Source organism: Solanum dulcamara, chromosome 10 (genome assembly GCF_947179165.1).
Source record: "Solanum dulcamara chromosome 10, daSolDulc1.2, whole genome shotgun sequence".
Classification (NCBI taxonomy): domain Eukaryota; kingdom Viridiplantae; phylum Streptophyta; class Magnoliopsida; order Solanales; family Solanaceae; genus Solanum; species Solanum dulcamara.
This window is the reverse complement of record NC_077246.1, coordinates 9,710,169-9,730,564: the sequence shown is the minus strand read 5'-3', so window position 1 is coordinate 9,730,564 and position 20,396 is coordinate 9,710,169. Positions and strand designations below refer to the sequence as shown.

Sequence of the window (20,396 nt, the reverse complement as noted above, 5' to 3'; positions counted from 1 at the left end):
TTCTTATACTTCGATCTACCAGAGAACCAAAGCTTATACCCGTCTACCTCCTTAACTTTAGTACCAACCCATTTGGTCTCTTGGACACAAGCTATATTAATCTTCCTTTTCTTAAGAATCCTAACTAGCTCTATGGACTTTTTCATTAATGTCCCAATGTTCCAAGAACCTACTCTCAGTCTAGACACTCCTTTAACCCACTTACCCCTCCTTACCCTCTTGTTCGACCCTGAATGAGAACATGACCCTATTCTACCATCACTACCCAAAGCCACGAAAACGTGTATGATCTAGTAAAGTAATCAATGGTCTAAAGTCAGCAAAATATAACGACAAGTATATGAACAAAGAATATATGGAACTGGAGGTACCAACTCCAGTTGAAAAGAACCTGTTCACGCCGGAAATACTGTTCATGCCAAAAACCTTATTCACGCCGGAAATCAAAAAACCATTGGACGTCGCCAGAAATCAATAGATCTAGCCAGATCTGAACAGATCTGGTCCTTGTTGCAACAAACCTTTCAGGAAAATGCAAAAAACAAGTGCGACGAAATATAGATCCTCTGGTGTTGACTTGAAGACAAAGAGGAGAATCTGCAAATGGTGAAGCTGACACCAATGGAGCTCAGATCCTTTGAGTATTCGAATTCTAGGGTTTTGAATCAACGGTAGAAAATGATAGCTCATTTGCAACCGCGAATATAATGAAGTGTTCTCCCACATACTTAAACCTATCTTTTTATAGAATATGGATCAAATTTAGGTATGTAAATCAACTAACAAATGCTAATTCAATTTGGGTAATGAGAAGATGATTCCTTGAAGAAAATCTTGCGACGCTTTAAGATGCAAGACTGTAAGTCAATTTCTAATCCACTTCCTATTAATTTCAAGTTATCCTCAAGAATGAGTCATAGAAATGAAGTAGAGAGGATAGAGATGTCTCAAGTACCATATACATCAGCAGTGGAAAGTTTAATGTTCGCTATGGTATGTACAAAATCTGATATTGCACAAGCAGTGAGAGTGGTTAGTCGATACATGGCTAATCCTGGTAGAGAGCATTGGAATACTGTTAAGAGGATCCTGAGATATGTCAAGGGTACCTCAGATGTTGCAATGTGTTATGGAGGATCAAACTTTACTGTTAAAGGTTATGTTGATTCAGATTATGTAGGTGATCTTGATAAAAGCAAGTCCACCACAGGTTATGTGTTTACTCTTATTGGAGGAGCTGTAAGCTGGATTTCAAAACTGCAATCTATCGTGGCTACATTTATGATGGAAACAGAATATATAGCAGCTACACAAGCTAGCAAAGAGGTAATATGAATGCAGATGTTACTGGAGGAGCTCGGCACAAACAAGAGAAGGTTGCTCTATTTTGTGACAGTTAGAGCGCTTTGCATCTTGCAAAGAATCCGGCATTTCATTCAAGGACAAAGCACATACGAGTTCAGTATCACTTTGTTCGTGAGAAGGTGGAAGAAGGCAGTGTGGATATTCAAAAAATTCACGCTAATGACAACTTAGCAAATATGTTTACAAAGCCGATCAACAGTAACAAGTTTATATGGTGTCGATCTCCTGTTGGCCTAGCAGAAATGTAACATTGCAGTAATTGGGTAGAAAGGATGGTGTGAAGACTTAATTGATTCTCAATTAAATCTTCTAGTGGGAGAATGCAAGAAAGTCAAAGAAAGGAGGTACCGTCCAAGCAACTTTTGAAAAAGTTGGCAGCAGCTTTTGAAAAAGCTGGCAGCAACTTTTGAAAAAGTTGTTGCCCCTTTTTGACAGAAAAACTTTGGCAAGGAAATTAACGTGTAGAAAATTAACGCGTAAATTTTTTATGCGTTTTCATCCTCTTATAAATAGAGGATTTCGTGCCCTCATTTGATTCATTCAGCAAAAGTGAGAGTAAAAATACAAAGAGAGTTATACACCAAGATACATATTGTAGTCTTGAGTGTCCTCTTTAGTAGTTGTTCCTTTTACAAAAGAGAAGTGTTAATTGTTGTTTTCTCCTTGTATTTGAGAGTAGTGTACTCCCATATTATCATAGTAAGATTCTTCTACCCCGTGGTTTTTCCCCTCTATCTGTTTGAGGGGTTTCCACGTAAAATTCTCATGTCCAATTTATTTTCATTATATATTATCATATCAAACTTTAGTTGTGGTGTTTCCTCCTCCAACAGTATTCTGTCTTGAAAATTTGAATTTGCGAGTGTGAATAGTGTGTGTGCAAAGGAGGAGATTTCTGAAGACATGATAATAAAAATATTGGATTTTTGCCTTCAAAATCTCTGGCAAAGTTTAAATGTGTATCCAAGTGTTGGAAAAAGTACATTGCTGATTGTCGTATCCAAGTTTAAATGTGTATCAAAGGATCAAGTGATTGATGGCACTTTCGATGACTCATTAGACAATCTTTTTCATGAACATATTGTCGCAGCATCCAATGGTTTTCTTCTTTGCAATGCGAAAAAGGTTTATTATTATGTTTATAATCCTGTCACGAGGCAATTTTTGGCTCTTCCAAAAACTCAAATCTCCATGGAGGGCGATAATCCAACTGTTGGATTTATTTGTAAGGTAGATAACCCTGATAAAGATAATATCTCCTTCACTATCGTTCGGTATGCAATACCTTCGTATTTTGAGTCACACTTCACTATAACAATTGAAAGTTTCTCTTCTGAAACTAATGTGTGGACTACAAATAAGATTCTTCTTGATGTACCCCTAAGTCTGTTACATTCTACCTATATGAAATCACCATCAGCTAGTGTCATCGATGGAGTATTCTGTTGTCTTGATGATTCACCACAGATCACTGTTTATGATAGTATACACAAGTGCTTCTGGGCTCTGAAATTGCCTCAAGATATGGAGACTGGAAAAGGTTGTTATCTTGGATCATCAGGTGGTGAATTTTATTTTGCATTGAATATTAGACTTGAGGCAACCATCATTGTCTGGTACCTTGCGAGCAATATTCATAGTCGAAATGCAGTATGGGTTAAGAAGTATGTTGGAAATATAACCAGCACAGTTCTATTATTTTGAGGTGACAAACATGGCGATTCATTTTACTGTTCCACACATGTTTTATTTGGTAAGATTATTTCTTATGACTTTGAGATGGATGTTGCACAACTTGTCTATAATCTTACAGGATGTAGGCAAACGCATCGCTACAAACTTTTTCCTTATGAATGGCATCAATGGCCACGTCTTTTGTAGACTATTGCCTACTGTTGGCTCTTACTTATTTGAATAATATTTATTCTATATTCTTTGAACTTAGATACAGATAATGGAATTCCTTTTTTCTATTATAGCTAAATGCTTGATTTGATCCTTCATTCTAATCTATTTGAGAAATCCAAAAGAAAAAAAAAATACTCTAGACAAGACACGTCTGGGCTTGTTTTAATTGTTCCCACGGGCTCTCGTAGAAAGTAGGATGGATTGAGTTGTATAGTAGGAAGGGAAAGCGCATTGTTACAAACATCTTTCTCAGTTTATAGTTTTTGTTTGCATTTTATTATATTGTGCTGCTCTTAAGTTTTTTGGAGGTAAAATAAACTCCTGCTCTGTCTACTGTTATTGAATTTGAAATGTTTAACCTGCTTCTACTTTTTACAAGTGTTGTTGGGGCTTAAGCTTTGAGGCAGTATGTTATGCCATACTAAAGATTATTTTGAAGTGCATATATTTCATTATCTGGTTCTCAATTGCTCAAAGATTGGGTCAATGTACTCTAGCATATGAGAATATCTGTCTCCAAACTCCCAAGTGTGATTGTGGGCTAGCCTAAAGAATTAGTGAAACTCTTGACCTAAGGGAAGTCATAAAGAAACAAAAGGCAATTGTAGAAACTAATGCAATTATTTATATAAAAGAAAGTATTTCGTTCGAGTCATCAAGAAAGTAAAAATGTGGAAAAAAAGAAGCAGACAAGTTTGAGAAAGTTGTTTGGATTATGGAGGGGGCAGGGGGGTTTCAAAGGCTATGATTAATTAACACAACTCTAATATCAAGATGATGAAAATAATTTGAAAGGAGGAAAACAATGTGTTGGATCTTGGAGAGATTAACACATATTTTCACATTTATAGAAATTTGTATACTAGTACATAATAAGTCAAGGTTACAAGGATATAAAACTCATTCAATTAATATTCCCTTAAGGCTTCTAAATACTCCTGTCTTTTAACAATTAAACATGTATAATACAGAACCGATACAAAATTTCGACGGTATTCTTTGCTAATTTGCAATTAACAACCATCGTAGGTGTTCTTTGCTAATGTGAATACAAAATTACATTTGGTCAAGATTATGTTTTATGCCTATATAGTATATATTAAATGTTGAATCTGTTTCCTTTTTTACTTCTTCATATTTTGTTTCTCCTTAGTGAAAATGATAGCCCCACCGCTAACTAAAATTTGAGGAATTTCTGTCACACCATCCTAAAATCAGTTTCAACTTTACCAAAAGATATTCAAGACAAATCTAATGTAGAGACAAATGGATACAACGCACAAAACTCACCAAGAGTATTCACCTAAACGTATTCTCTACCTAAATGATCTCTATTATAATCTATTTATACTACTAGGGGTAATTAAGATAAGAAAAGACATAAATATCTTTAACTACATGTACACCATACTAGATTGAAAGGACCCTAAAACATAATTTTAATATTTTCTTGTATTGGTTCTTGGTTTTCATACTCTCTTGAAACACTCTAAGCTCTTGATGTCAAGTGGAAGTACTTGTCAAACTTGCATCACTAGGAGCTTTGGTTTTGTCGGAAGAAGAAAGTACATGAAACAAATGATTGCCCTATTAAGGGTGTGTTCAACAAGGTTTTTCATGGAAAATATTTTCTGAAATCTAGGAAAATATGAGAGTATTTTTACTTATTTTCTTGTGTTCGATAGTAAGTAAAAGATATTATTCAAAAAATATTTATATGTAATTTAGATAAATAAATTAGAAGGTGGGAGTGAGGAGGTAGGAGTGGTGAGGATGAGGGCTATGGGGGGGGGGGGGTGACGATAAGTTATATTAAAAGGGTGGAGAGGACACAATCAATATGAAATGTTATTAGTGAAAATTGTTTTTCTTACTTTCATTAGGGAAGAAAGCGATATTCCTTGTCTTTAAGTGGTTTGTTTTCTTAGAGTTAATATTTGAGCAACCGAATATCAGAAAATTAAAAAACGTTTTCCCTCGCAAGAGAAAAGAAAACTATTCTTCTTAGCAGCCTTTTCAACCTACCCGAGGTAAGGTGCGTAGCAGCAACCAATAACGCACCCTAACTTGAACACAAAAGAGAAACTTGGGCCGATCACAAAGAGTTGGGCCTCAGTAAGTGATTTTCGTCAACAGACATACGAAGGCCCAGATATAAGAAGAGGAATTATTTTAGTTATACAAATACACGTGTAGAAAAAAGAAAAACTCAAAACAGCAAAAAAGTGATAATAAATAAAAATAAAATAGAACAGAAAAATATCTAGACTTTTAAATGTTGACCTTTTTTTGAACAGAAAATCACTTGGATGCTATTATTTCACCTATCTCCTTAGCATCCTTTTGAATTTTGGCATTAAAAAAATTATTTTCTTTCATTTTTTATTTTCAATATTCCTCTAACCAGAATAGCCTACATATTTTTGTTAACTTTCTTAAAAAGGATGTGAAAAATATGTTTTAAAAAATTTATATAAGGTAAAGTTTAAATTGATATTAAACTCCTAAATATAGGCTTTTCTACTTATGTAAGATACAAAATGATTTAATAAGATTTTTTTAAAATTTTTATGAAATTAAAAAATTGTTTGAGTTATCTGATATAGTTAGAGTACTGTTGTACTCTGAAGGGACCAAGTTAAGAGTTATATATAATACTGATTCGATGAAAAAAAGAAGAGATATTTGTAATAAATTTTTGTTTAACGAAAATATTTATTGCGCAAAAACATTTAGTGGCAATACAAAAACATTTAGTGGCGATTGAGTTAACTTCATTACATTGAGAGTCGCTTGAGTCATTAGCGATATTTATAAAAGTATTGATTATAAAATACTCCTAAATATATTATTATTGCTAAATATAATATAGCAACAATTATATTGTTATCGCTCAATAATTTATCACAAAATCCGTAAAATTATACCACAATAAACTTAAATAATCTCCTAAAAAAAGCAAAATATATAAACCTTAACGTAAATAAATATTAATTTTACTTTTCAACAATAATATACGATATTTTCATCAACATATTTTATTTTCACAAAATTTGCCATTATATTTGTCCATATACCATGCAAAAGAAGGTGACACACTCATCATTCACATCTTTCAATAAAATGACATGTGGCAAAGTGAAGGAAAAATCAAGAATTCATCAGTACTACAAATGTTGTGCTGTAGAACGTATTTATTTATTTACGTGTGCTATAATGCTAATTTTATTATTTATAGGTGGCAAAAGAAAATAAAAATACTTACAACTTACGAAAATGGAGAGCAAGATGAAGGAGAAGAGTGAATCAACGGTCGGAGGTGGTGTTGAGGATATCTACGGTGAGGATCGTGCCACGGAGGATCAACTCATCACTCCCTGGACTTTCGCCGTTTCAAGGTACTCGAAAGTTTAAAATGAATTAATTCTCCATAAATATATTTGTATTCAAGTTACCTATATTAGATTTTTTTTAATAATTGTAATGTTCGTGTCAGTGTCAGCTTGTACGTGCACATTTTATATTAGTTTCACAACTTGCTATCCTTCTTTCCATAAATTTTTAAATTTTAACTATCGAGATACTGGTGAATTCTAACATACAAGTAATCAGTTTTTTTTGTTTGAAATGCTTTCTCTATTTCAATTTATTTCGCTTGATTCAAGTTACAACTTAGTCAAACTAACTAATGTTGAGTCTAAATTCATATATAGAATCTTCAAAAGTTTTTAAATAATTTTTTTTATATGTTTAGAAAAAATTTCTAAATAAAAAATAGTAATAAGTTAATATAATAATAGTTAACCATTTAAAATATTGAAATAACATTTAAAAAAATTATGATCAAAGAAAACATCTTTTATCATTTTTATATAAAAATCGAGATAAATAAATTGAAATGAATAAAGTAAAAATTGAAATAGTAGAAAATATTGTATGAAGTGCGTATGGGTTTGCCGTCAACATGATATGGTGAAATCAACTTCTTGTTTCTTTCTAGGAATATAAAAGTTTAATTTTCAATATACCAAAAAATACAAATATTTAGATATTACATAAAAAAATATATAAATCAATAATTAATCGCTTAAAATATTTAGGAGGCATATAAGAAAACTACGGTAGAAAATAGAAAAATTGTTTGAACCTCAAAATTTGAGAAGTGCCACGAAAACGAAGAGAGTAGTAATATTTTAGTATCTACGTTTTTTAACCTAACAACTCAAGTAGAAGTGTATTCGTGATATCCTTAATAATATGTTGTTGAATGATTAACTTAAATATTGATAATTACACCAAGTAAAGTTTGTTAGTGGTATCTTTAAGAAATATTATTGACCAACTAACTTCTGATCATTGAGTAGGGAGATCATATTCATGAATTATTAAGAGTTGCAAGTTTGTGAAGAAGTAGTTTTCTAATCATTTTAGGGAGTATGTCTTTTTTTACTTTTTTTTTTAATCATCAAATTTGGCTGTAAAATGTTGTATATTTATTAATTTTTGTCATGGTAAAAATAGTGGTTACAACTTATTGAGGGATCCACGTTACAACAAAGGGCTCGCCTTCACGGAGAAGGAAAGAGATGTTCATTACTTGCGAGGCCTTCTTCCGCCTGCGATTATGCCCCAGGAGCTTCAGGTACATAAATTGATTAATGGATTTGGGCACTAGGCCCAAATGAGTGTTGTATTCCTTTATTTGAATTATCAATAAAAGCTGAAAATTCCATTAAAAAAAAGATTAATGTTACAAGTTGGAAAAGTCTTAATATGTTTTAGGAGGAACTTTATTGATTTGAAGGGGTGTTGGAACAACAGTAAAGTTGTCCCTGTGCAATCTATATTTAAGTCACAGATTCGAATCGTGAATAAGTCATTGCTGTGCTCGATTGCTAGTAATTTGAGGGAGAGTTTCGAAAGTTTTGCTTTGATTCAATAGGTAATAGAGAGCAAAGATAAGTGCATCATCACTATACTCAAAATGAGACTATAGTAGTTATTATCCGAATCTAAGGTCAAAACCACGTCTCTGACTAATACATAAGGTAACAGGAAACTTCTTCAGCCGAGTTTCAATGCCACCCACGCTGGTCATGGGAAAAACACTCGTTGGTTGTCAGAAACAGTTAATATCTATGAGAAGTTTCCTTCTCATCCAACTCATTCAATATCTTTCTCGTAATATCCGGCTAATAACCAATGAATATGCGCTTGTCAGAAATCATCTTCATTCTTCGATTCCTAGTGCACTGATTCGAGAACACGCTCACTTTCGTTCGCTTCTTGTTGCTCCTACTAACTCTATTGCTACCTACTCCTTTGCTCCAATACGTGCCTGATCGAAGTCTTGCTTTATATATATTCTTCCTGAAAAGATTGTAACGCCGTCGACTTATTGGGTAAAAGGAGAAACATGACTTTAATATCTTGTTTCGGAGAAATAAGTGGCTCACGAGGAATGAAAAGAAACATATTATATTAATCTCTAAGTCCATACATAGAAATCCTAGGTGGGTCATCACTTGTAGGAATGACATAATGTTAATCCATATTCAATCCATATTCCACACGGCTAAGGAATCATCAGTTTTTAATCTCATTATGACTTGGTTGTTCAGAAGAGCAATTAATTCGATCAGTAGGATCTTATACTATATCCCCTTGTAGAGTGGCCCTTCCCTAGACCCTGTATGGACACAATTCAAGTGTTTTTTTTTATATAAAAAAAAAATCTATCAGAATTTTGTTAATATCTTGTGTTATGCCCATTTCAGGAGAAAAGATTTATGCAAAGTTTTCACCAATATGAAGTCCCTTTGAATAAATATGTTGCATTGATGGAACTAGAGGTAAACTATAAGTCAAATGCTTTAACTTATGAATTTAGTTATGCATCAAGTTTTGATATTCATTAGAAAGGATGTTGGTTTTTGTCACGCATGATCACTTAACTTTATTCACTATAACTGTAAAGTCATTAAACTAACTTTTTATCCATTTTAAGTAACAAATTTACCCACTATAAGAGTTTTGTAATAAAACTTCATGCACTATAACACTCATGTCACCTTGATAGATATGTTTTGTCGTTAAAAGTGGAAAAAACTTAGTGACAAGATTGTATGATATGGTTTGTATTTCGAGATAGTTTTGATTTCAAGAGTCCAAAGAAAAACATCTTTGACCGTGATTCTTTCGTATTTCCTTTGATATTTTAAAATGTTAATTTTTGTGACTTACCGTACTTTTTTGTAGTTTTTAAATATGTAAATTAGTTTTCAAAAACCTTAAAGATTGTATGTCCAAATTCACAGTCAAAGTAAAATAGTTTTGACTCTCAAAATTTGAACTATGACATATAAATTGGGAACAGTCAAAATAAAATATTTTTGACTCTCAAAATTTGAACTATGACAAATAAATTGGGACGGAGGGAGTATGTCATGTTATTGTTATAGTTGGTGAATTTCAATTTGTCAAATGTGGAAAAAAATTGTTTTGTGACTTGGCTATTATAACGAGTAAAGTTCAGAGGCCATACATGAAATTGACGCTGCAATGGAAGCCACAATTCTCATTCTTCCTCTGTTTTCTTTTTTGGATTGTATTTGTAGGAGAGAAATGAAAGATTGTTTTACAAGCTTCTAATCGATAATGTAGAAGAGTTGCTTCCGATTGTCTATACTCCGACTGTTGGTGAGGCTTGCCAAAAATATGGAAACATTTTTAAGCGTCCACAGGGTTTATACATCAGTTTGAAAGAAAAGTATGGTACTTTTACGAGTTAAAATGTATTTACTGCTTCATTGTGAATGTAATATCAACTAAAGGTGTAAATATGTAATTGCAGAGGAAGGATCCTTGAGGTACTGAAAAACTGGCCTGAAAGGAAAATACAAGTCATTGTTGTTACTGATGGTGAAAGAATTCTTGGACTTGGAGATCTCGGCTGCCAGGTAATCCCTTGGAACCTATTATATTAGGCTGTAGTCGAGGATCTATCATAAATAACCTCTCTACCCGACAAAGGTAGGTGTAGTATGTACTGCTTTCCTCATACTCCACTTGTGGGAATACAAGGAGTATGTTGTTGTTGTGTATTATGTGTGTGGTAGCTAGGTGTATTGAACGGGGTTCACTTGAATGGAGGTGATCCTTGCGGCAACGGTAAAATTGTCTCTTCAGGTTGCAGGTCATAGGTTTGACAATGGAATTAATGGCTAGTGTTGGCGTCAGGATAGATTGCGATTACACGCCTTATGGTGAGGTCCTTCATGGACTCCCTCGTCATAAGAGAAGTTTGTAGTATAATGTAAAAATTGCTCAAATTTTTTGTTAAGTAGTGACATTCTTGCATTATTTTGAATCCCCTAGTAAGATTCTTTTGCCCAAAAAAAACAAATTTTCTTTTCTTGTTCGATTTCTTAATGCGTTGAATGAGTAATCCTGATATGAATTTCCATTATGTTTGTCACAGGGAATGGGCATACCAGTAGGGAAGTTGGCTCTGTATACTGCACTCGGAGGAGTCAGACCTTCAGCGGTACCAAAAACTAGTTAAAACTTATATACTACTATAATTTTGTAACTATGAACAACCTATCGTTTTGCTCGCATGTGCAGTGTTTGCCTATAACAATTGATGTGGGAACAAATAATGAGCAACTACTGAAAGATGAGTTCTACATTGGGCTCAGAAAAAAGAGGGCTATCGGCGAGGTCAATTTTATAATAACATCACTCTATATCGTACCTATTACCACATAGAAATATAAATTGAAATTTGCAGCATGTTCTTGAGATATGTCTGTTTCTTTTTGCTCGTAGGAATACTACGACTTTCTTGATGAATTCATGAAGGCTGTGAAGCAAAACTATGGTGAAAAAGTTCTTGTACAGGTTAGTAATTTGAAACTTGTTAAGGACCATATCTCCTTTCATGTAACGTCAAATTCTGATATTTGTGACATCATCTGCAGTATGAAGATTTTGCGAATCACAATGCTTTTGAGCTGTTGGCGAAATATGGTAACACACATTTGGTATTCAATGATGATATACAGGTATGTTGCATTTCTTTATGGCCTATATCACCGGACATTTGCGTTCTTTTGGATTTTTGACCCCATTAATGCTGCCAGGGGACAGCTGCTATGGTACTTGCGGGGCTTATTGCATCACTTAAGCTTCTTGGAGGGTCCTTAGTTGATCATACATTCTTGTTTTTCGGTGCTGGAGAAGTAAGGCTAGAACTTTCTTTTAAAGACTCAAGTTTTCAATTGTTTCGGTAAACAAGTTACTAACAACTTGTAAAAAAGGATCAAATCGTAGCAATGAATAACTTAGGGAAAGAATACGATAATTGGATGACATCCCAACTCTCTAATGATTCTGTGACTCACTCATGATGCCATTTACTCCTTGAAATCATATAATATTTCTGCATCTACTCGTGTCGTTAACAGATATGGAGGATTACTTACACTAAAAAATAATGAAACGATTTAGAGTCATCACATTGTGCTTTATGTTGATCTCTTCGTGATCACAGGCTGGAACTGGTATAGCAGAACTCATAGCACTTGCTATTTCAAAGAAGGTAGGAGATTTTGGTAGCCAGTGGTTGTCAAAGTCATATTCTCGTTTAGTATGTTTCACTTGATAAATTTTGTATGTTGTCTATAGACAAAGGGCCCTGTGGAGGAAGCGCGTAAAAATATCTGGCTCGTGGACTCAAAGGTTAGAAAAAATATACCATCTCCTAGGCTAGTATTCGTCTTATATTTCAAGTTTCACAAAGTTTACGATTGGTTCCTCCGCTTACATAGTCTAGATAATTGTATGATTATGTGCAGGGATTAATTGTTAACGCTCGAAAGGAATCACTTCAAGCTCACAAGAAACCTTGGGCACATGAACATGAACCTGTCAATAATCTCCTCGATGTTGCTAAGGTTTGATCGATGAGCTCCCTAATATATTGAGGATTGCCAATTTGAAAGTAAATTTATTGTATGATCTAGTACTTTCACAACTTATCTAGGCCATTAAGCCAACTGCATTAATTGGAACGTCTGGAGTTGGAAAAACATTTACTAAGGAAGTGATTGAGGCTATGGCCTCCATAAACAAGGTGCTTTATTTCCGCAATTTTTCATTTCCTCTCTCCCCTACCGAAATTTTCTTGAGCTGACTGACTAAAATATGATTTGCAGAGGCCTCTCATTATGGCACTCTCAAACCCGACTGCACAATCCGAATGCACTGCTGAAGAAGCTTATACTTGGAGTGAGGTACGTAACTAATATTCACGAGAGCAGAGGCGGATGCAGCCTTTAGTCGTTTACATTTTTCACACGGAACACACACATACGTATTGACAAATCACTAAAATTTTGAAACCATAATTTCAAAAGTACAATGAATTCAATGTTAATATCTTAAACGGTGAATCCATCAAGTTTATATCTTGGATTCGCCCCTGCACGAGAAGCATGTCTATATGCACATTAAAGTTGTGTTTTGGTTAAATCTTATACTCAATGCTCACGACGTTGATCAGTTTCTTATTATTTTATGAAAAGGGTCGAGCTGTCTTTGCAAGTGGAAGTCCTTTCCCTCCTGTAGAGTACAATAACAAACTCCACATTCCTTGCCAGGTTCTCAAGTGCATATATATATGCTTAAATTCCTTTTGTAAAGTACCATCACAATTAACTCGATTATGGCTAATTTACGCTCTTTCGTGCAATATGACAGGCAAACAATTGCTACATATTTCCTGGGTTTGGTTTTGGCTTGGTCATGGCTGGCGCTATCTGTGTGCACAACGACATGCTTTTCGCAGCTTGTAAGTACTCTCTCGTTTCATCAATTTGTTTGTCATACTTTCGTTTTTAGTGCGTTTAAAAATGAAAGGGTTCCTCCGTAATCAGTCATCCATAATATCAAGTAAATCATTTTCGTCTACGGGCTATAGTCATAGTGAATGCCACTTTTTTTTGAAAATTATTTAATTTCAACTTCACATTTGACATGTTTATGTACCATAAAATTAAAAAAATCTTCTTTACTTTCTTAAACTCCATGTCTAGTCAAAATCTGAAAACAAATTGAAATGGAGGGAGTATTTGAATTACAAACCTTAAATCAATACCTCATATCTTGACCATCTAAGGTGGTAAATGGGCGAGTTAGGTCAAATTTGGACCAACTCAATAAACGTTCTTTGAGTCAACCCCCTCCTCAACTGTCCAATGTGTCACATCCTCCCCTCCGTTTAAACTTTAGTGTTAATTTATGCTTATGCAAAACAGCGGAAGCGTTGGCCAGTCAAGTAACTGAGGAGCACAATGCCAAGGGGATGATTTACCCTCCTTTTGGTAATATCAGAAAGATCTCAGCTCATATTGCTGCTAATGTTGCTACTAAAGCATATGAACTCGGTGAGCCCATTTCTTCCTTTTTCGTCATCTTAATTGGATTTAAGTTAGCGTTACTGATGATAACGCTAAAAAGTTTTACACCCTCAGCATAAATTAATGTCCATTATAAAGAGTTATTTATAATTATCTTTTAATTGATCTGATTGTATTATATAATATGTGCAGGGTTTGCAACACATCTGCCCCAGCCTGCAGATTTGGTGAAGTATGCTGAGAGTTGCATGTATACTCCGAGTTATCGAAGCTATCGTTGATTAAGTTAAATAAATAACCTTTCACATGTTGTAGTTTTATATATATGTAAATTAATGCTCCCTTTAAAAGGATACTCTTTTTGTAAAATTTGTAGTCTATGTAAAGGCAGCAATGTGTATGTACTATAGTTTGAACAAAATGGATCTTGATTACCCTTCAATCTTCACGATATATGACAATAATATTCTAAATATAAGATTTAGATCATTTTATGCAAAGGATATATATAGTAGATGTTGAATCCACTTTTTCGACTTCTTTGTGTGTTTACTTTTTATATTTTTACATCATAATGAAAATTCTGACTCCACTATTATGTCGGACTCGATGTGGAATGAGTGCAAAAAAATTGACTAAATGTCATATCACCAAAAATTTCATGAGCTAAGACACACGAAAAACTGAAAAAATTGTTTAATTTCTGTTGAGGGGTCCCTAAATATTAAGAGAAGTCGTGTGGATCATGGCAAGCTTATAATAATTCTTCCCCAGATTATTACACAAAGGTTTTACAAAAAAAAATAGACTAAATGTCATAGTGCCAAAAAATACATGGGCTAACTTACAAGAAAAACTGAGAAAATCGTTTGATTCCTATTAAGTGGCTCCTATAAGCTAAGAGAAGTCATGTGGATCATGACTCGTCTATAGGATTTCTTCACAAGTCATTACATATTTGTTTTGTAAAGGTTTTGAAAAATAATTGACCGAATGTCATATCACCAAAAAATTTATAGCCAAACACAAAAAACTGAGATAATCGCTAAATTCATGTTGAGTGGCCCCTAAATGCTAAGAGAAATCGTGTGGATCATGGAGAACCTATAAGAATTCTTTCCTAGGTCATTATAGATGGATCTGTAAAGATTTTGCAAAAAAATTAACCAGATGACATATCCCAAAAAAATTCTTGGCTAACAACGAAAAACTGAGAAAATCGGTTAATTTATGTTGAGTGGCCCCTAAAAGCAATGAGAAATCGTGTGGATCATGAGTAGTCTATAGGATTTCTTTCCAGGTGATTACGGATGGTTCTCTAAGTATTTTGTAAAAAAAAATGATTGGGTGTCATAGCACCAAAAAATTCATAGGCTTATACACACGAAAAACTTAGAAAATCGCTTTAATTCATATAGAGTGGCCCCTAAATGCCAAGAGAAGTCATGCTTATCATGGAGAGCCTATAGAAACTCTTCCCCGGGTCATTACGGATGGTTCTGTATAGGTTTTGCAAAAAAATTGATCGAATGTCATATCATCAAGAAATTAATGGGATAACACACATGAAAAATTGAGAAAAATCGCATAATACATGTAGAGTGGCATGTAAATGCTAAGAGCAGTTGTGTGAATCATGGAGAGCCTACAATAATTCTTCCTCATGTCCTTACGGATGGTTCTATAAATATTCTGCATTGATGGAATGTCATATCACCAAACAATTCATAGGCTAACATATACGAAAAACTGAGAAAATCCTCTAATTTTTATTGAGTGACGCCTAAATACTAAGAGTAGTCGTGTGGATCATGATGATCGTATAGGAATTTTTCCCAAGTCTTTACGAATAATTCTATAAAGTTTTTGTAAATAAATTAAGCAAATGCCATTTCACCAAAATTTTCATGAGCGAATAAACAAGAAAAACTGAGAAAATCGCATAATTCTTATTGAGTGGCCCTTAAATTCTAAGAGAAGTCCTATGGATCATAGAGATTCTATAGGAATTCATTCATTACAGATAGTTGTATAAAAGTTTTGCAAAAATATGGATCGGATGCCATATTACCAAATATTCATGGGCTAACATACACGAAAAATTGAGAAAATCGTCTAATTCCTTTTAAGTGGCCCCTAAAACCTAAGAGAAAATGCATAGATCATGGCTCGCTTATAGGATTTATTCCTAGGTCATAAAAGATGGTTCTGTAAAGGTTTTGCAAAAATATTGATCGGATGCCATATTATCAAAAATTCATTAGCTAACACGCACAAAAAACTGAGAAAATTATTTAATTCCTGTTGAGTGACCCATAAATGCTAAGAGAAGTCATGTGGATCATGGCGAGCCTATGATAATTTTTTCCCAGGTCATTACGAATGGTTCCGCAAAAAAATTGACTGAATGTCATATCATCAAAAAATTATTGGGCTAACACACACAAAAAAAAACTAAGGAAATCATCTAATTTCTGTTGAGTGGCCTCTAAATATTAAGAGAAGTCACGTGGATCATGGCGAGCTTATAAGAATTCTTCCTCAGGTCATCACATAAGGTTTTGTAAAAGTCTTGCAAAAAATATTGACCGAATTTCATATCACCAAAAAATACATGGGCTAACACACAAGAAAAAATTGAGAAAATCGCCTAATTTTTGTTGAATGGCCTCTATAAGCCAAGAGAAGTTGTGTGGATCATGATTCGCCTATAAGATTTCTTCATAGGTCATTACATATGGTTTCGTAAAGGTTTCGAAAAATAATTGACCGAATGTCATATCACCAAAAAATTTACAAGCTAACACACATGAAAAACTGAGAGAATCGCCTAATTCACGTTGAATGACCCATAAATGCAAAGAGAATTTGCGGGGATCATGGAGAGACTATAGGAATTTTTCTCCAAGTCATTTTAGATAGTTCTATAAAGGTTTTATAAAATAATTGACTGAATGTCATAGCGCCAAAAAATTCATGGGCCAACACACATAAAAAACTGAAAAATCATCTAATTCTTGTTGAGTGACCCCTAAATAATAAGAGAAGTCGCGTGGATCATGGCGAGCCTATAGAAATTTTTTTCAGTTCATTACGGATGGTTATATAAAGGTTTTGCAAAAACATTGACTCGATGCCATATCACCAAAAAATTCATGGGCTAATACACATGAAAAACTGAGAAAATCGCCTAATTTCCGTTAAGTGACACCTAAATACTAAGAGAAGTCACATGGATCATGGAGAGCCTATAGGAATCCTTTCCCCATGTTATTAGAGATGGTTCTGTAAAGATTTTGCAAAAAACTTGAGTGAATGCCATATCACAAAAAATTCATGGGTTAACACACACAAAAAAATGAGAAAATCGTTTAATTCCGATTAAGTGACCCCTAAATTCTAAGAGAAGTTGTGTGGACCATGGCGAGCCTATAGGAATTATTCCTCAGGTCATTACGGATGATTGTATAAAGATTTTACAAAATAAATTGACCAGATGTCATATCATCAAAAAATTCATGGGTAACACGCACAAAAAACAGATAAAATTGTCCAATTCCTTTTTAGTGTCCCTAAATGCTAAAAGAATTGCGTGGATCATGGAGATAGAAATTTTTTCCCATGTAATGTCGGATGGTTTTGTAAATATTTTTGCAAAATAATTGACCGGATATCACATCACTAAAAAAATTCATGGGTTAACTCACAAAAAAAACTGTGAAAATCGCCCAATTCTTGTTGAGTGGCCCTTAAATGCTAAGTTTTTCATGTGTGTTAGTCAATGAATTTTTTTGGAGATAGATTTTTGGAAACTTTTTTTTCAAAAACTTTTACAGGACCATCCGTAATAACCTAGGAGAACAATACGCGTAGCCTCACCATGATCCACGAAATACAATAAACAAGCTTTACTACGTAACTCCAAGAAAGTCCAAGTTATTTTGGAGGCTAACTGGACATGATATGCTATGCTTAAATTATGGAAGGTCATAAACAAGGTTTGGAAGGTTGCACTAGTTTCTTTCTAAAAGAAGGGAGCTCCACCTATACATGTTGGCAAGACTTCTGACTTGGTTAGAGAAAAAGGAGCTGAAGACATGGATCCCCTCCGTGCCATAGCTAAGAGAAGCAAGTTTTTTGACTGGTATATTTGCTTCTCTAAAGCAAATGGCTTATGTGGTATCCATGCTCTTCAACTACTTTCATAATTTCTTGGATCATATCATTGAGAAAATGGCCAAAAGCCCCTCCAAGCTATAGCCGGATTTTCAACTACACACTCATTCTTTACGGGGATCCTATAACCCCTCTAACCTTTTTTTTATATATTATTTAATCCTTCTACGCTGATGTGTTCATATATATCAGATATATAAAAATGTTTGTAAACACGCGCTGGCCGCGTATTATTGATTGAACCCGCGACCACAACTTTAGAAATGACTTTAGGAATTCCTCTTTCATTCTATCTTACCTTTTCCTCTTTCTTCTTCCATTCTCTCCAAATTCACCCCCATTCTTCTTCAGTTGATGATCAAAGTTCGGTTGAAAATATGTGCTTAAAAAGGCGACTAAAGGTGAATTCTTTACTAACTGTAGGTTATTTTTTTGAGGTGTTTCATTTTAGTTCTGATGGTAGTGTTTGATTAGAATTTTTTATTTTTACTGCTAATTTGAAAAATGTGAAACAACACTATGTTCAACAATATATGTATCTTAGTATCATTACGCATTAAAGGTTATTTAGTTAAGATCTCTTATTTAGTTCATTGTTTGATTAGGGATTAATGTTACTAGTAAGTCAAAAAATAAAGAATAAAATTGTGTGCAGCAGTATGTCTATTTTAGTATCATGGAATTCATTTTCAGTTTATATCATATTGTGTTCATATAGTCATGAAATTTGGTGTTTCCTTTCTTATGGCCATTTTCTCTAATGTTACCTCTATTCAGTTTATATTCATATTGTATGTGCGTATTTTGTTCTAATTAGGTAGAAGATGAATGAGTTTATTTTGGTTACTTTAAGATGATATCATGGTGGGGTGTTAGATTTAAGTAGTGGACAACCAGTGTATAATGGTGGACAAGTTACAAAATTTTTGAATGTTGATGTGGATATGATGTCCTATTTTGAATTGAGAGGCTACATTAAAGAATTAAGATATACTACAAATTGTACATTTAGTATTAAACCACCTAACAGTGAAAATTTGGAAGATATTGATGATGATATGGATATTTTAGACTTATGTTATTCTTTGGAAGATGGAAATATTGTAGAGGTATATGTTAAGCACTTGATTGATGAAGAAGAAGTGGGCCCCATATTATTAGAAAATGTTAGTCATGGGGATGTGGAGGAATCTAGTTCATCTTTTAGTAAAGTAAATGAACAAAGTGTTGGTCCAAACAATGGGGTAGGTGAAGACCCTTTTACTACAACTGCTGCCTTTAATACTAGATCTCATCCTACCACAACTCCTCCTACTACCACTTCTGTCTTTGATACTAGATCTCATCCTACCACAAATCCTCCCACTACCAATACTACCTTTGATACTACATCTCATCCTACCACAACTCCTTCCACTACAACTGCTGCTACTAGAGAGCATTCCACTAGAAAATCCGGCACTACTGCAAATCCTACTACTAAAGATGCTGATAATATAAGTTTAGGTTCAGTTGAATCTGATTTCATAAAAGAAGAAGGTTCTGAATTCTCAACAAAAGATAGTGTTGAGTCTGAATGTGGATTTGTTGGAGATGATGAGGAGGATTATGGTAGTGACGAACATGAGGAGGTTAGGGAGTTGAGGGTTGAAAATAGAACTTTTAAACGAAAAAAAGAAGTGAGAGAGCACCAGCTAATACTGAAAAGGTACCAGTAGGTGAAGCTGGATCAGATTTAGGTTTTGATGAAACTCAAACAAGTAAAATAAGTGTTGAAGGAAGGTTAGGAGGTGATGAACCTTTTTATGCAAGTTTTGATGCTGATAGTTTTGAAATAGATGAAGTTATATTTAGTGATGAAGATGTTGAATCTAGTAGAGTAAATTTATCAAGAAGTGTAAATTTATCTAGAACAAGGCAAGAAAGCAGAAAATTATTCATGATCCTACTGCCAAGAAAATTGTGTGGCAGTTGGGTATGGTCTTTGCAGATGTGAATGAATTTAGAAGAGCTGTAACTAAATATGCTGTCCAAAAAAGAGTGCAGATAGAGAAGTGGGTGAATGAGCCAAAAAGAGTTAGAGTTAGGTGCAAGGATGATTTTCCATGGCTTTTATATGCATGTCTTGACCACACAACAAATGATTTCATGATACAATCCAAAGAATACTTGTAACAACACAAAAAGAAATTATTTGTGAATGCAATGTTCATATCTTCTACCTTTAGAAAAAGAATTATTGAGCAACCAAACATAAGAGTTTTCAAGTTGCAAGAGTTAATTAGAAAAAAGTTTAAAATTCATGTTGGCAAGACTATTGTTAGAAGGGCAAGATCTAAAATGTTGAAAGATATCATGGGTGATCATATTGTGAAATTTGGCAGAATTCTTGACTAGAAAGATGAACTGTTGAAGACCAATTCAGGGAGCACTTGTATTGTTAAACTTGGTGAACCTAATGCACTTGGTAGGCTAGTATTTCAGAGCTTTTACATTTGCTTTGATTGCTTGAAGAAGTCATTCTTA

The 20,396-nt window shown here is 33.9% G+C and overlaps 1 protein-coding gene and 1 pseudogene across 1 annotated transcript; both read left to right on the top strand.

Annotated features, from left to right (window-relative positions):
• Nucleotides 1-603: 603 nt before the first annotated feature.
• Nucleotides 604-3,246, top strand: LOC129905018 (F-box protein At5g03970-like; annotated as a pseudogene).
• A 3,303-nt stretch (nucleotides 3,247-6,549) lies between these two features.
• Nucleotides 6,550-13,975, top strand: LOC129870982 (NADP-dependent malic enzyme-like). The gene is made up of 19 exons (XM_055945849.1): nucleotides 6,550-6,671; nucleotides 7,795-7,915; nucleotides 9,051-9,125; nucleotides 9,891-10,042; nucleotides 10,127-10,232; nucleotides 10,754-10,819; nucleotides 10,900-10,995; nucleotides 11,104-11,175; nucleotides 11,256-11,339; nucleotides 11,418-11,516; nucleotides 11,828-11,875; nucleotides 11,962-12,015; nucleotides 12,132-12,230; nucleotides 12,320-12,409; nucleotides 12,492-12,569; nucleotides 12,861-12,935; nucleotides 13,036-13,126; nucleotides 13,593-13,721; nucleotides 13,887-13,975. The coding sequence occupies exons 1-19, from the start codon at nucleotides 6,550-6,552 to the stop codon at nucleotides 13,973-13,975; spliced, it is 1,746 nt and encodes a 581-aa protein (XP_055801824.1).
• The last annotated feature ends 6,421 nt before the right edge of the window (nucleotides 13,976-20,396 follow it).

What these genes read in the sequence shown, in the direction of transcription:
- LOC129870982 (XM_055945849.1), top strand. Translation starts at nt 6,550, where the DNA reads ATGGAGAGCAAGATGAAGGAGAAGAGTGAATCAACGGTCGGAGGTGGT. An exon ending in TACATCAGTTTGAAAGAAAA is followed by an intron (nt 10,043 to 10,126) that starts GTATGGTACTTT and finishes ATGTAATTGCAG; the next exon opens with AGGAAGGATCCTTGAGGTAC. An exon ending in TACTAAAGCATATGAACTCG is followed by an intron (nt 13,722 to 13,886) that starts GTGAGCCCATTT and finishes TAATATGTGCAG; the next exon opens with GGTTTGCAACACATCTGCCC.